The 16,539-nt window shown below is 47.2% G+C and overlaps 1 protein-coding gene across 6 annotated transcripts in view; it reads right to left on the bottom strand.

Moving 5' to 3' along the window:
* The window catches only part of RNF220 (ring finger protein 220), a 214,277-nt gene extending 198,162 nt beyond the window's left edge, over positions 1-16,115 (bottom strand). The window contains exons 1-2 of one of the 6 annotated variants that reach the window (XM_079313909.1): positions 15,633-16,115; positions 8,467-9,207 (exon numbers count right to left, since the gene is read on the bottom strand). In XM_079313909.1, coding sequence (XP_079170035.1) covers positions 8,467-9,091 — 625 coding nt within the window. In that variant the 5' untranslated portion in view covers positions 9,092-9,207; positions 15,633-16,115. Of the gene's footprint in view, positions 1-8,466; positions 9,208-13,755; positions 13,870-14,557; positions 15,423-15,632 lie in introns of those variants that run through there. The other 5 variants (XM_079313908.1, XM_079313910.1, XM_079313907.1 and 2 more) reach the window with 5 other exon arrangements.
* Between the last annotated feature and the right edge of the window lie 424 nt (positions 16,116-16,539).

The raw sequence follows: 16,539 nt of genomic DNA, 5'->3' as shown, positions 1-16,539 counted from the left end.
AACAAGGCAGAGCTATGATCTGGTACCAGGTCTCTTCCCATCCCTGCACAACCACCAAGCAGGCTCTTTGCAATGAGAGATGATTATCCTATGCCTCCTGATAGCAAGGGATGCTACAGGACAGACAATTTCACATTCTAAATGGCTTTGCAAGTTGGTTCCTAAAACACGGGGAAACAATATAAAAACCGGATGAAAAGGTTGGTTGAGTCCTTTTAAATTAAAAATACCTTAATTTAAATCAAAGTCCCAAAAAATCCCAGTAGAAAGAAATGGGTCCTTCAGGGCAGTACCCTTTTACTTGTTGCTCTGTTTACAAAACAAATTGCTTCTGGGGATGCTGTCACAGGGAGCCTTCACCCCAGCTGCTCTTCCCAGTGCTTTCTGATTTAGTTTTCACACAAGTGCCAGGAAGCATTCACCTGCATCCCAAGAACAAGCCTGTACCTGGGGAGCCAGCTGTGCCAGCCAGCCCAGCAGCTGCAGCTGGATGTGTCCTGCCAGCCTCACCCTGTCCAGGACTGTGGCACTGCACATCTAGAAAGCACAGGTAATACTGAAGGATTGCACCTGAGAAAAGCTCATGTGCAAAAGCTCTTGGGTCCTTCTAAATTGAAAACTTGATGTGGTTATTCTGGTGAGATACAATTCTTAAGAATCAGTGCTGCTGGGAGATACCAAGGACTCAGTTTCCAGCTCTTCCTTTTAGGGGTATCCAGAGACACTTGGTGCCTTCCTCTTCCTACTTAAGAGCAGCCCAGGATTCACAAGAAAAGGCACAAAACCCATCCTTGCTCGGCAGGTCAGTGCAAAAGCTGCTCTCATCCTGAAGTTAGCAAAAAAAGGAAGGTTTAAAAGCAAGACTGATTAGAAACTATGTCCCAAGTGAGGAAAAATATGATGGAAGTGTCCCACACCTGAACTCCACAAGCAGTTCTGCATTCAGCAGGACTCCCTCCCGTGTTATCTGCATTTAGGACAATAAATCTCTCCTTGCTTTGCTCCTCCCCAACATTGTTTTTCCCCTTCTTCTGTTGCTCAGGCCACTGATTCAATTCAAGATGCCAGCAAATGGTCAAAGGAGGGAAGAAAGTGATGGCTAAGAAGAACTCCCAGATTATCACAACCACTCTCATGTTTTTAAAAGACAGAACAAAGATCAAATGGAGAGATACAGATAGTACCAAACCCAGTAGTACCTTTTCAGCCAGAGATTTCCTTGACTTGAGGGCTGGGTCAATTTGGCCAGCAAATACCCAATATCTGAGCGACAACAGAAAAATAACTCAGTTGTAAAAAACTTGAATTCAGGGTGATGAATTTGTTCCAAATGTCTGTCACCTGTGAATTTCTACACTCAGGCCAGCAAAGCCAAGCAGGCAAACAGTGATATTTCGTGAAAGAGGAGAAAGACTCATATACAACTTACATGTGTAGATTTACAAAGGTGCACATGCCTTTCTTCAGAGGATGCTGTACAGGAATCTGATCCTATATTAAATTTCCCAAATAAAAATCCATTATTTCTGAAGAATTTCAATTGCTCTGCATAGCTGAAAAATGTCCTCAAAACTCCCCAAATCTGCTATTCCACCCTGAAGAAGGGAGGGGAAACATTCACAGGCTACGAAGCACACTGACATGATAGAAGACCACCAGTGACATGAACCAGAGGATAAAAATCATCACAATTTGCTATCAATGGCTGCTTTTCTTGGAATATGGTATTAAAAGGAAACAACTTCATTCCCACTATGAATTTGCATTAGAAATCCATAATAAAAATAAAGCTTAATATTATACAAATGGGTACAGTTCTCTATAGTGCTCCTGATGCAGATTAAGGTTAGACAGATTTCAGATGACAGTTATTTACCTCAGTCTAGCACCATGTATGCACAGAAAGAATTTATTTTATAGCTGCAGATATTAGCCAGAAAAAAGAGATGAGAGGAAATCTTACAGTCTCACGTAAAATATAATTATGTCTGTTTTCTACTCCTTGGAAGGCAAACAAAGAGAAAAAAATGAATCTGCTGCTAGCATTTAATGGGACTTGTCTAAATGATATCAAACAAATAACAACCAGCAGCAATTCACTAACACTCTCACTTCTATTTTTTCACCGGGGAATTCCAAAAACATTAAGACCTTGTTGCCTTGAACCCTTTCAGTCCTACACAGCAGGATTAGGCCCATGCCTGAGTGTGTCTCTTTCTTTCAAGACCTTCAGAATATCAAGGAAAGAAAAATAAATCACAGAGGCACTAATGCTTATTCTCTCCCTCCTGAAATGTTCACCCTCCCCCCTGCTTCTCCCAATTCCTTATGCAATCTCCACCAATCAACCAGGAAACTGTTGCTAACTCTTGAATTTTGCAAGTTAGCAAGTAAAATAATAAAACAATGTTTTAACTGTCAGAGATCCTGGCTCACAAAGTGCACTTTGGTCATTTCCTTTAATAACTGTAGTTTAGTAGTAATGATTTATAATAGTTCATAATATTCTACTAACTGTACTATATTAATAATACTAATACTTTGCCCTTGCCTAGCGTCTTCTGTCAGGGGATATCAAAGCGGCACGCTCCGCTGTGAGGGAGGTATCGCGGCTCCCCCGTTAGGGATCGGGAAACCGTGACTCCAAGCCATGCCCGGGGTCAGGATTCCCGATCCCCAGCACAGCACGGCAGCCGCCAAGTCTGCCTGCGCTTCTCCTGCCGCAGTCCTCTGACAGCAGCCGAGTCTGATCGATGGGGCTCAAGATTTAATGTGATTCATTCCTTCTCGAAAAGCAAGGTTTGGCCAGTGGTTTTGGGGGCCGCGGTTTTGATGGGAAATACCGAGCAAGGTGGGGGGGGTTTCCCTGCAATTGTACTGTGAGTACCCTCCTGCCAGCATCCAGGCACACAGGGCAAAAGAGGAGAGATATTTACTGCATCCGTGCCCATCTCTCCAGCAGGAGATGGATAAATAGAACATTTCGGTGTTGCTCAGCACTTCGAAAACAGTGGTTACAGCAGCTCCAAAAGGGAAGAGAGAGGGCACGAGGCGTCTCTGGCATGGCAGAGATGACATGAAGGCTGGCCGGATGGCAGCGCTGCACGGGGAAACATTTTGGAGAAGAAAACAGCCCCAGCCCTCCCCCTCAAACGATCAATTAAAAGCCATCCTTCTGCCGAGAGCGGGCGAGGACAGCAAATGAGGGCTGCGAGGAGCAGCGCCCGGCCGGGCTCTGCATGACAATTGATGGGAAGGGGAGGCCGGGGGAGGCAGCCCTGTCCCTCCTCTCACCATGGTGATTAGGTATTCCGAGTGTGCCTGATAGCCCCAAATAACAGAAAGAGAAATATAAACTGCAGACCGGCAGATCCAAGGGAGGCCAGATGGCCCCGCAGCCGGCAGGGGCTGCTCCCATCCAGCCCTTCCCCACTTTTAACTGTTCAAACATTTCTTTATCCCGACAAGACAATTAAGCCGAACAGCATGGAAAGGAGTCTCGGCAACAGTTTGCAGAGGGAGAGGGAAGGTTGCTTCCAGAAAAGGAGGTGATTGCTGCGTGCTCTAAGACCTCCATGCATCACACTTTACCCCACAAGGATGGCGTGTATTTGGTGGAGCAACAGGGACGGATGCATGGCCATCATCCCCATTACTACCCATCTGCCTGCCCAGCCCTTCCAAAATTCCACTGTTGCTTCTTCACTCCTACATCACACAGGGCACTTCACGACAGAAAGAAACATTCCACTCGATTTATTTCATTATTTCGGAGGCGGAGTGAAGCTTGTGATTTCCCATGATCATGGCTGATTATCATTAGCAATAAAGAATCACTTCATGTTAGACCCCAGATTTTACCAGCCCTGGAAGAGGTGCATCCTAGAGGGAAGAGATGTGAGCAATGGATATGTGGACATGTGCATTCCCCTTCCAATCCACTGTTCTGCCACAAAATAAAAAAAAAAAATCTTCTTCCCCCCAGAACATGTACATAGACACACACAGCTCGCTCCATAGGTCATAACACAAATCCCAACACACATCTGAGCGGGTGGGCAACTGCACAGACAGCCCTCAATCTGATTTTCAAAGCACCACGTTATTCAGGAATTCATCACAGCCCTGATGTCCATCACCTGAAGTGCAACTTACATTTCATCAATAACAAACCAGTTGTTTCAAAAGAAAAACTAACTCCATGCTAGAGATATTCTTTAAAACCCCAAAGTGGAACAAAGAGCTCATAAATACATCACACAACTTCTCCTGCAGAAAAGAAACCAGTTGCAGCACAAACTATGTCTAAGGTGAAATATGACTATCAAAAATAATAATAATCAAAATAATGTTAATATAATCACTCATACTACACTCAGCAGATGCAAGGGATGAGCAAAGATCCCAGCCTGCTCCCATCCCCTGGGCACAGCAGGAGCTGGGCAAGAGTCACCAGCAAGAGCAGGGAAACTGAGACTTGGAGAGCCAGACTCTGGCCAGAGGATGGAAACTGAATCAGTTGCCAGGATGTAGAGGATCACCTTCACACATTGGTCTGTGCTCCACCACTAGTCACAGACAACACATGATGGAGACCAAGCAGCAGACAGTAATGGGAAACCATCTTCTGTGGTCCCAGGGAGGCTGGGGGCATCACAGGGATGGCAGAGGTCTCTGCTCTGACAAGGTCCAGCTCTCCGTCAGGAGGTCCTGGCTTTGGCACCGGCCTCTGCCTGTCACCTTGTGGGAAAGCAATGCCACAGGAACTGGGTACTATGATTGAAGGACACTGAGACAGATTTTATTAGAAGTAAAAAAACAGGAATCTTTCTTTTTTCCCCCTGATTTTAAAATAGGGCTATAGATCTCTTTTGCAGAAAGGAACGTGCCATTTATTTCCACTCCTTCTAGGAATCTCAATTATTGTACGCTTATTAAAGCACACCCATAAAATACGTCTTCCAGTGCCTTTAACACATGCTTTACAAGAAGCTCCTAAACTCTAACAAATGGCATTATTTTTCTCAGCAAGCACCTAAGGGAATGGGCCCATCCAGTACATAGTATGTCTGCTTATCCCTGCAAAGGCTCCATTTTTCCACATGTTCCCTGTATACTCCATTGCTCTGGATATCCCAAATACTCACATTTTACAGCAAGAGATGACTTACCTAAATACAGACATCTCAGCCCAATTTGCTGATTAGCAAAGAGTGCAATCCCACCCAAAAGCACCCCAAAGATGTTGTCCCTTCGTGGGATGCAGGGTATGGGTCCAAGCATCATCCTGCTTTAAAAGTAAGGAAAGATTTATGCAAAGGGCTAAGCAACCTCTACTGCATGAACACATCTCTCACGGGGCCAGGTGCTAATCTGGAATACACCACAACATATCACAACTGAATTCTGCTGATTTCTTCCACTGGTGAAATCAGGCTGAGACTTTTTTCCCTATGCTGCAGAGCACAAAATAAGCACCTTCCAAACACTCCTTGATGTGCAAATGTCTTACTTTGATCCTTGTTTCCTTGCAAAGTCTTCCAAGCAAAAACCTACTTTTCAGGGAAATTAAAACTCAGTTATTAACTTTTATTTTAAAGAACAATAGAAAAGGAGGGAGAGTTTCTCTAGAAAATCACCATTTAAGCTATGAGGTGAAACAAATATTTTAATGATCTATTAAAAAAAGGCTCCTGTGCAGTGGAACAGAAAACCATGCAGGGCAATCATAGTAGTTCAGCTTCCATGTAACACAAAGCCTTTCAGCAATCTGAAAAACACACCGAAATGGTGAAGCTCTGCAAACCTGAAAAGCACCCATTAGACATGGGAAGGCGTTGCTGATCTAATAAAATTTTACAATTTTTCCTTGCAGTTGTAGAAAAGCCTAATTACATTTTTACCTTGAAACTGCAGCCACCTACCTGCTCCTTAAGGAGTGCAAGCAGGCAGCTTTTACAAAGGGTTGTATACAGCAGTTACACAAGGAATCCACAAAACTTCTCATAGACAACAAACCCCCAAAGTGCACATACCTACAGAAACTTCAAAAATATATCTGCAAATGCTAATGCAAAAAATGATCACCATTCTATCTGCAAACAGTGATCTCTTGAATTCTTCACTTCAGAAGTTTCTGTTTTCTGATGGTCAGCATCAAAGACCATTAGGATCCTCTAAAAGCTCCACAACTCTCTCTCAGCCTACCCATATGTGTGTATGCACACACCAAATAAACTCGCTGTCTTAATGGAGCGAAGTTTTCGTGGTGCAGTATCTACATGTGATAGGAATATGATACAGAGCCAACAAATATATATAGTGTACACCATCCTGGTAATTACGGAAAAATTTTAATGTTGATGAAGTATCAGGGATGTTGCATTTGATCAACTCTACAGTGCAGAAAAGCATCTTGGAGAAATTTAACATGGTAACAAAAGATACAACAAAACACCTTCCACTTCTGCCCAAGTTTTCCCAGCTGCCTGCAAAGTTTTTATTCTCCTTCCTTTCCCTGGCAAGTCCCCTGCCACGGCACTGGCAGCAGCACTGGCGCTTGGTGTCAACCTGCCTGTGTCTGTGCAAAGCCCCGTCTGCTCAGAAGGAGCAGAGCCGCGTCCGGCACACGCTCTTGGCAAAGGCAAGGCAAGGCGACGGATGTGGATGCGTCTGTCTGTCCGCAGCTGTGCTCCATGTGGTCTAATTTATTTAACAGATTTACTTCTTTAAATGGGGTATCTGACAGGATTTTGCCAGCAAGATCCATAGCAGCTGATGTGCTCTAAATTCATTTAGCCAGCGGACCCTCTCCTCAGCCGCTATCTCTCGGAGTACTCTTTCGAGCAAGCTTCATTTCCCCAGCCAGGTTATATCGATAAGGGAAAGAGCATCAACAAAGATGTCTCTGAGCCTTGCCATCTCACCTGCCTCCCCCATGGATAATTATACTACCAGCTTCCACACATCCACACGCGCTCCCACCTACAGCCACTTTCCCTACAGACCCAAAAGGAGAGAGAGGAGATGCTGAACAATGAAAGGAGCTTACGGCACAAAAAGTAGCACGGTCGGGGGTGGATCAGAAGGAGAGGGGGGAGAGACACAAGAGATCACACTGGTACTGCAAGAAATACACGGCTCCTGCCATCAGTGGGAATTGTCCTACCCTCGCAAACGCCGACAATAAAAGACACACTTGCAGCATATTTCAAAACCAAAGAGCGATGGATTTAAAAGGCAGGTTGATTTTATGATGACTTTTATTGAAAAGGTACGCTGGGTTTAGGCAGATGTCTTTTAGCACCGGTAAGTTAGCACAGTGCCTAATTCAAGGAGACAGCCTGAGGAAGCAGCGCCGACAGGGGAGAGAGAGCCACAATGTCTCTATTACTCTCCTCGGTATCATAAAGGGGAGAAGAAAAATCACATCTGAAAGGGAGAGGAAGCAACGGTGCAGCAGGTTTTTGTTTTTTAAAACAAGTAATAATAATAACAACAACAATTATAAAAATGTTTTCTATTAATAAAATTCAACAGAACAAAGGAGCCCATGTGAAAAGCAAACCACTCACTACTTGATTACATGTCTGGTTCACAGGAAAAGCTCTAATCATAAGTTAGAGCTCTTCCTTGGGGTACTGCGTTCTGTTGCCCCCAGACCACTCCCCAGGGCAGGTCACCTCCCAGCTCTGAAAACCTGGAAGCTTGCCCTTCATGAAAGACAGCTCTGACCCTCTGTGGTGGCAACTCCACAATGGGCAAGGTGATGGGGAACAGTTACAGTCATGAACAAGTGGACTGGGTTCCTTCAGTCCGATTACTGGCCTGCAAAAGGGCACATCACCTTTCAAGGGGCACCAAAATGCGGGAAACACTCAGAGAAAGCACATGATGCAACAGCTTATTGAATTGTAAAGGCAATTTGTGTTTGTCTTAAAGAGGGAGCTTAGTGGCCAACAATATTCTTAAGTTAACCAGAGGAAAAAGTACTTTTGTCCTAACCTGAGGCAGGAATCCTGACGGTCGGTAATGCATTTGCTCTAAGAATGGTGTGCATGAAAAAAGGGTCAGAAAGGAATACCTGAAGAAGCAGGAGGCACATGCTTGCTGCAAGCTGTGGGGAAGTTTCTGGCTATACATTCCAGCCACATCCCTGTTTACACACATATCTATCTATACCAGCACCTATAGCCTCATACTGGTGCATGGACAGCTTTCTGCACAGTCAACTTCACCTCTCCAGCTATGTGCTGGAAGGTGAGTCTCCTTCAAGAGCACCTCACCTTAAAATCCGTCAGTACCCTTTTGGAAGAACAAGGCAATATTGCATGGCTGAGCTCAGCAGGCAGGAAAGACAGCTTTGCCACTGCCACCAGCAAGTCTCGCAGCACTGTGGGGCAATCACCTGTTGCGTATCTCAACAAGGCACAATTAAAGAATCACCGAGTCAACAGAGGTACTTACATCTGTCACTTCGGTCTTCGGGACTGGACGAGGTCTCACGGTCAGAAATGAGGCCAGAAACAGCAAAGATCTTCTTCCCTGTATCGTCAACTTTGAGGGAGCCAGGGGAGCTGGAGGGGAGCTGTGTGCCAAACTCGTACTCCTTCCCATCAGTGTCCGAGAAGCGCAGATGGGGTGAGTCAGTGTCATGGCAGTTCTTGAGGCGCTTGGCCGGCGTAAAGGCTGACTGGTAGCTCTCCCGGTCTTCAGTGGACGCAAAGGGGCGGAAAGCCCCAACGCCGCTGTGGTTCAACATACTGATCGGGGTGCAGTCCAGGTTGGGGGGTGCAAACTGGGGGTGAAGGTGAAGTAAGGATGGAGGAAAGTCACGGTTTGCAAATGCTCCCGGCACCCCGCCTTGGCGGTGATACATGGAGGCAAAAGTATAGGAGCCATTGGTAAAGGGAATGTGCACGTCCTTGTCTGCTGACACAGGGACCCCAAAAGGCCTCGGCTGCTGGCAGGGAATGGAAGCATCACGGCTGGCTTCGGCAGTGGAGGCGAGAACCATCAGTGCTGGGGAGGCCAGTGGGTTGGGGAGATAGGGTGAGTTCTCCATCTTGAATGCTGCCCGGTGTAAGTCCATCGGAGTGTCTTTCCTCAGCAGGAGCACAAGCAGAACGATCTTCCCTGGAAGGAAAGCAAAGCGATGCCTAGGAACGGAGTGGGGAAAATTACTGGAGCATCATCACCCTTGAAACACTGCAAGGAAACAGAAAGAGAAAGAAAACACAGCCAATTAGGTTTCTGCACTCATTTCTCCGGGATGCTCCAGCAGCAGAGTGGCCACATGTGTTGCAAGCCATCGGCCGGAGATGCGCCACTGTTCTCATTCAAGAAAATCAATAGACAACTTCACACGCTAGTGGAGTCAGCCCTGGCCCTCCAGGTTAAAGGGTATCATCCAGTGCAGATGGATGAAAGGCAAACCAAACATAATAACATGCAGATTTAATAATGCACTAATAAAAAATGTTCAGTCTAAAATTAACATAGTAACTCCAAATTATAAGTGGAATTTTATATGGCAAGCGGCACATATATATATCTGCAATAAACTTAAGAAAGCCCCCACATACACACACCCTGCTATTTGCTTGGGGGTTGGGTGTGTAGAACCAACATAAAAATATCCATGGTACACAGTTACCCAAATCAGACAGAACACACAGTTGTAACTGTGCATGATGCTTGAGACATACGTAACTGACAGGTATTTTCTCTCTCTCACCATACATATGGGTAGATATATACACACACAATACTCAGTACTGTCACACATATGTATACACACCACTGGAATGCAGGAACGTGGCTGTGTCTGGGTGTGTGTGTGTGTCACACACAAACACTCATGCATGCACACACAGTCCCCAAGAGCCAAAGGAGAAAAGACTTCCCCAGTAAAATGCCTGGCGTCTCTGACAATATTTAAAATCATAATGGGTGCTTCTGCCATCTGATCTCTGCAAGCATCTGCCTTTCGGGTCGGGGACAAGAGAGGATGGATCAGTAATTTTAGTTCCTAATGCACTCACTCTTAAGTAGATTTGTAAACTGCCCTGGATGTGCCATTAACATTTAGAGGAAAATGTTAACAAAATTTCTGCCTTGCATCTTGCTGAGCCTCCCAGGTTGGCTGCAACCACCCACCCAGTCACAACCCCCTCCCAGGGTGAAAGAAGGGAAAATCCTTCTTTCTCCATCTCCCCCAGTTCGCAGTGGCTTTTTGTGTTGTTATTTTCTCCCCCAATCAATCTCATGCCTTTTCTTTTAAGCTTCCGCCGCCTGCCATTCAGGCCCCACAACCCAGCTTAAAATACAAGGACTATAACTTTGAAACAATATACTAGCCGCTGGAGCTCAAAGGGCCAGAAAAATCATATAATAATAAAAAGCTGTTACAAATTGTGCCTCTTAAATCCAGAGGGTCAAACATCTCAAATAAAACTTAGTGAAAGAGTGTCTCCCTAATGGAGTGCCTTTTGTACTCCATGAATGAGGGAGCCTAGGTTAACAAAGTGTATGAAATCCAGTCTGGGGCTTTAATGCAGTTCAGTGATAGCATTTCCTCTCTCCCATCCTGTACCCAGCCGCTCCACTGACTGTTATGAATTGTGAAGATGAGTGGACATCATCTCTCTGCTTCCTCATTTGGCACTCATCCTTACAGACATCATTGCTAAATTAACAGATTATGTATCTCGCATTAACGGATTTGCTCTCTTCCAAATTTTAAATAACTTTCTCGTTGAGTTCTTGCCACGGACAGCGAGGGGGAGAGGAAGAGTGAGGGATGCCAAGGGCAGCCTGGTCAGCACTGCAGTCCTGGGTACACTTGCTTTGCTGCTTCACATGAGGCTGATCAAAATCTGGAGGTCAGAAAACTGCAGCCACTGGCAAATTTGGAGTTTTGGAGGGCTTATATAACCATGTAAATATATAAATATAAATATATATATATATATATATACACACACACACAATTATATATTCAAAGAGATGCATGCAAATAAGCCACTGTTCTCAGAAACAAGCGATCATGCACATGGAAGCAAAACTGAGCAATCACAGAAAAACACAGATTTCCAGGGGAAAAAAAAAGGCAACCACTTCTGCCTGCTTTTCTATTTTTACTTGTGCTTTCACACCATTACGTTAAATGTATTTCATAAATTAGTAATCTGGCCGCAACACTTGACACTCCTGTAGGATACTGTGAATCACTATGGCCATTTATTCGTTTGCAAACTTCATTACACCGGGAATAAATCAACACATTACAATATCTCAGCCAGCCAAATTTAATTTTTTTTCAGCTCCCACTTCCTTTTTCGTTCTCTCTTGCTCCCTTCTCACCCAGCACCTCCCCACCCCCCAGCAACATGGACAGATTAGGCTGCGGCGGACCAGTCATTATGAAAATCTATCGTTAATACACTCCCAATGTCAAAATGTCATAGGTTTAAATACAGAACCCAAAAATAAGAAAACTAACTGACCTTCTTAATTAAAAAAATATGGATTGCAGGGTAATCAGCTGGAAGGAACACTTGGGTGCTGGGAAGGCAGTGGGCACAGGTGGAGTGAGGAGCTGCTACTTTTCTGCCTCTATGCTGATTTTTTTTAATTTAGCACCTCGCGCAAATCCAGATTAAAATAACTCCAGCTATTGATCTGAGCAGTGGAATTGACATTAATTTTAGTTCACTTCTCACTTTGCAAAGGGATCAATAGGAAGTAATAACAGCTGACATCCCCGCTGAAAGGAGGAGAAAAGACGGGCTAGAGACAGAAATCGAAAAGCAACCAAATAAATCAGCAGCTACTTTTCCACGGCATCAGACAAACTCCAAACAGATTGCAAAAAGTCTTTGTTGAATTAACTAAACAAGGAGTAGAGGGAGGGAGGGTGGAGATCAATCTAGGAAGCTATATAAACTGTCTACCAAGTATGAAGGTTAGACAGACATACTGAAAACTAACTGTTTTTTTTTTTTTAGTATTATTTTTTGTGGCTACCCATATGCACACTTAGTGGCTTTTAGAGCAACCCTGTTCAAGGTGCACACAAATTACCTGTGTAATCGTGTATGTTCCTCATAACGAGGCTAAACACGCCACGACCAAGGCAAATTGTATCAAGAGCCTTTAGCTCTGAACCATAAAAAAAATCTCTTACCAAGAAACAAGTAGTAATCAGTTCTCTCTGGTTTAGTTTTGAATCCTCTCCTTACAAAGGTTGTAGCATGCTGCTGCATAAGTTAAAAGGAAAGTCTGATAAAAGTAGGAGAAGCCATGACAGAGCTGCATTTATCAGGCATCACAAACACTCACCAAGTGGAGAAAACAGCAGTGACCACTGGTTATAAGTGTAAAACCCACTTGCTAATCAGCCTGCAAAGAAACGCGCTCATATGCAAGCACATGCACACCCCATACACAGCCACCAGATCTGCAAATCTTTTACTAAATGTTACTCAGAGTTCCTACTACTAAATCACCTCTCTGCTATCGATTAAAATAAATAAAACACACCACTCTGGTTTCTACAACAGGTTGCATTTTTGTGGTCTCTCAACCATTTCCAAATGCCAGAGATTAAAGTAATGGGGCAAATTAACGTCTTTCTCCCTCCAGGAGAAAGAAAAAAAAAAAAAAAAAAAAAAAAGTTTTCTCGGGGAAAAAAATTAATTAACAAGATATAGGGGAGGAAAAAAGATTAAAACATTAGGAAATCCAGGAAAATTGATGATGCATGTAAATTAGGAAAAACCCAGGAAAAAAAAAATTCACAATATCCATTTACATTAAAAAGTTTTCCCCCATAAATGTCAAGTAGGAATTTAGAAATATGCTCTGTGCAGAAAAGCCAAAGATTATAAAACAAAATAATGCCAGCTGTTTGGGGATTTAAGTGCTCAAATGGATTATATATTTGAACCAAACTGGATTTCCTTATAATAAATAAAACAAATGCAAGCTCGAAAGCCAACAAAGGAGAGCTCTCATCACTGGATTAAGATACAAAGGAAAAACAGTTAATTTTTTTTTCCAACGCGTGAAATATGCCAACTGCAGCCGCACACCCGGACAGCTGCCGTGGAAACCGGTTTAAGGGGGAAAGGAAAAAAAATTAGGAGCGCGGTGAGCGGAGGAGGCGGCGGCGGGGCCGGGCGGAGCGGCCCCGGTCCCGGTCCCGGTCCCGGTCCTGGACTGCGCCCCGCTTCTCTTTGGCTGTAAACTTCTTATTCAAAAATTAAAAAAAAAAAATTAAACATTTTTGTTTTATTTTATTTTTATTAATTTTAATTTTTTTAGAAAAAAAAAACGCGGGGAAAAGCCCCCGGGCCTGGAGGGCGCTCCCGCGGCGGCGGCTGCCGGAGGGAGGAAGCACCAGGGGTTTGGGAAAAGGAAAACAGAGAAAGAAGAAAAAAACCCCAACCCACAGCCTACCCATGGGTTTGCTGCCGCTTCGCCCCCGACCCGCTTCCCGGCCCCGCTCTCGAGTTGGCGAAATCCGAATGCAATCCGCTCCGGGGCAGCCGCGCTCCGGCGGGCGCGCCCCGGGCCCTCACGGCCCCTCACGGCCCCTCACGGCCCCTCACGCCCCCCGCGGGCGGCCCGGCGGGCTCGCACCGCCGCCCCCTCTCCCGCCCGCTCCCGGTTCTTCTCTCCCGCCCGGGGAGATCGTTCAATAAACCCAAATAAAATAAAATCCGTCGGGGGTGAGCCCCGGGCTGAGCCTACCAACGCCGCCAAGCCCCGCCGCTCCGCGCTCCCCGCCGGCGCATTAAACAGGTGTTCGGCGGGGCCGGGGCCGACGGCCCGGTCCGACCCGGCCCGGTTCGGCTGGCTCCCGCCCGGCCCCGCACGTCCCGCCGGGAAGCGGCGATCGGGACGTAGCCGGGGCCGCTGCTCTCCTGCCGCCCCGGGAATTATTCACTCCCGGGGAGGGCAGCGGGAGGGGGCACCGCCAGCCCTGTCCGTGCAGCCCGGTAAGTCGCCTTTCCACCCCTCCACTTTTTCTTCCTTTTTAAAACGCGAGTTACAAAAATCATCAAACGCGAAGATGCCCAGAGTTGTTTGGATTTATTGCAACAATCACTTACCATACACATTTCCTGTGTGGAAGGATAAGCATTCAATACAACTCTTTAAGTAGACAGTTCCTAATGATTTCATTGTGGTCAACCAGATGGTTTTTATGTATTTAGATCTGAAGGTGAAGAATTATTTTCCACGCTTCCAACCTATTTACAGACTTCCCTGGTCTAGAGCTGGGGTTGTTGGTTAAAAGAAAGAAAATCCTGCAATTTCTCGATCGCATCGCTGGATGATCCAGAAAGTTTTCTAAAGAACCTAAAGCAAAAACAGGGATAATTCCTTTCACCTCTTCTGGCTTTCCAAGCTACGCCATTTACATGTGGAGTAATTTTAGCTCATTCGTTGAATAACGCTGCCAATTTAAACCGCCTCTCTACCTTTGTTTTATCTGCAATAATAAAACCAGAACAACACCGCATGTGAGATCCAGGCACTTGGTTCCTACCTGGAAGCAGCCAGGGGCAAGGGCGGCAATCTTTTAGAGATGAAGGACCCGAAGAGGGGCGAGGATGTTGGACAAACTTCAGCCGCGTCGAAAATTAAGCTAAGTGCGACTTAACAACGAGAGGTCAAAAAAGAAATTATCGGTCTTTGAGCGGGGATCGCGCATTTTGGGGACGGCTCAAAACTAAAGTTCGCCCGGGGACTGCGCGATCGCAAAAATGAAAGCTTCGGAGTAAATAAAATTGCTGTCTGGGCAGTGTTGCTTGAACGCACAGAAACCTTGGCGGGTGTTTTGGATTTTGGTTGGTTTTTGTTTTTTGTATTTTTTTCCCCCGATACTTCTATTGCAAAATGAAAGACTAAGTTTGTATATTTTAAAGGGGAAAAAAACCCACAAATAAAAAAAAAATCCCAAACCAACAAACCCCTGGGTGGATGTGTGGATCTGCTTATTTCCTTTGAAAAAAGTTTTTGTTTTGCAGCTGCTGGGAAATGAAATTGTCGCTGCCCAGAGCGACCGCGGAGAGAGCGAGCGCCGGGAGAAGCGGAGGGAAGCGATGAAATAACTGCCCGGCTTGCCCCACCGAAAAATACCGAAGAAAAAAGAAAAGAAAAAAAAAAAACCCGAAGAGTTTAAAAAATGGTATCTATTTGGGAGCGGGGGATCTGTACCGGTCTCCGGGTCCGGCCGGGCTCCCCCTCGCCGTGCGCGGTCCCCAGCCGGGCTGCCGCGGCGGTACCCGGCACCTGATCCCCCTGGTGGCTACCGGTCCCCCTCGGAAAGCCACCGCGGGGGGAGGATCCGGGCAGCTCGGGGCTCGCCGAGGGTGCGGGGGGGGCCCCCTTTTATCTGCCTTTCCCCTCGGCATTACCATGCCGATCCCCACCCACCCGGCCCTCCCCGCGGCCGGCGCGGCTCCCCGCCGCCGCCGAGCCGCCCGGCTTCCCCGGCGCTGGGGAGAGAGAAGGAGGAAGAGGGAAAGGGCGCGGGGGCTGGGATGGAAGTAGGAGGGGGGGCTGAAACTTGCCCTGCAAAGTTTGCGTGTGGCCGGGCGGGCGCGGTGGCCGGTACTCACGGTGCGGCTGGCGGCGGGCGCTGCGCGGAGCTGGCGGCGTGCGGGGAGCGGGGCAGTCCCGGGCGAGCTGGCCCCGCTGCCCGCCCGCCGCTCGCATGTAGCAGCGAGGGAGGCGGCGGGGGTGCGAGGGAAGGAGCAGTGCTGCCTCTCAGTGCCGGCTCTCATCAGTGAATGAGCCTCCACTCTCCGAGGGGCTCCCGCCGCACACACACACGCACACACACGCGCGCACACACACACGCACACACACACTCACACACACGGAGCCGGGCTGAGCACTGCATACATTAGGGCACTCGGGCAGTATGGGAAATGCAGTCCAGGACCGGCGCCCACCCGCCGGCTGCCCGCCAGCCGTGGCCCCCGGAGTTGCCAAAACGGGGCGTCGGGGGCTGCTCCTCTCCCGGCAGCGCCGCTTCTCCTCCCAGCCCCGCCGTGCCGACCTCACCCACCCGCCTGGCACTGATCATATTTTCCACCGTGCAGCTCCCTCCCAAATTGCTGCGGGACGCTGCTGGGCCCCCTGGGCGGCAGCTTCCCCGCTCCGGAGCAGCCCCGTACCCTTCCGGCCCCGAGGCAGCCCACTCCCCTCGGGATGCCCATGGGGACGCAGCCTTCCCTCACGTACCCTGCGGCGTGTTCTGGCATGGGATGGGCATGATTTCCAGGGGTGGGCATCGTCCCCAAACTTGCCTTGGACAGCCACAGCAGAGCCAGAGAGCGAATTAGGGACTTCACACTCCCAGTGTTTCCCAACTGCGGCACGCACGCACGGCACTCACACTGCTGTTTTAATGTTTCCTGGATGCACGTCGCGGCTCTGCACAAATTCTTCTGCACACACGCTCCACCTCGGACACAGGCAACTTCCCTGCCAGCCCTAGGAGTGTCCCGAGCAAAAACTGCC

This window comes from Erithacus rubecula (assembly GCF_903797595.1).
Source record: "Erithacus rubecula genome assembly, chromosome: 10".
NCBI lineage: Eukaryota > Metazoa > Chordata > Aves > Passeriformes > Muscicapidae > Erithacus > Erithacus rubecula.
The sequence above is the reverse complement of the archived record's forward strand: the minus strand, read 5'-3'. Positions and strand labels throughout refer to the sequence as shown.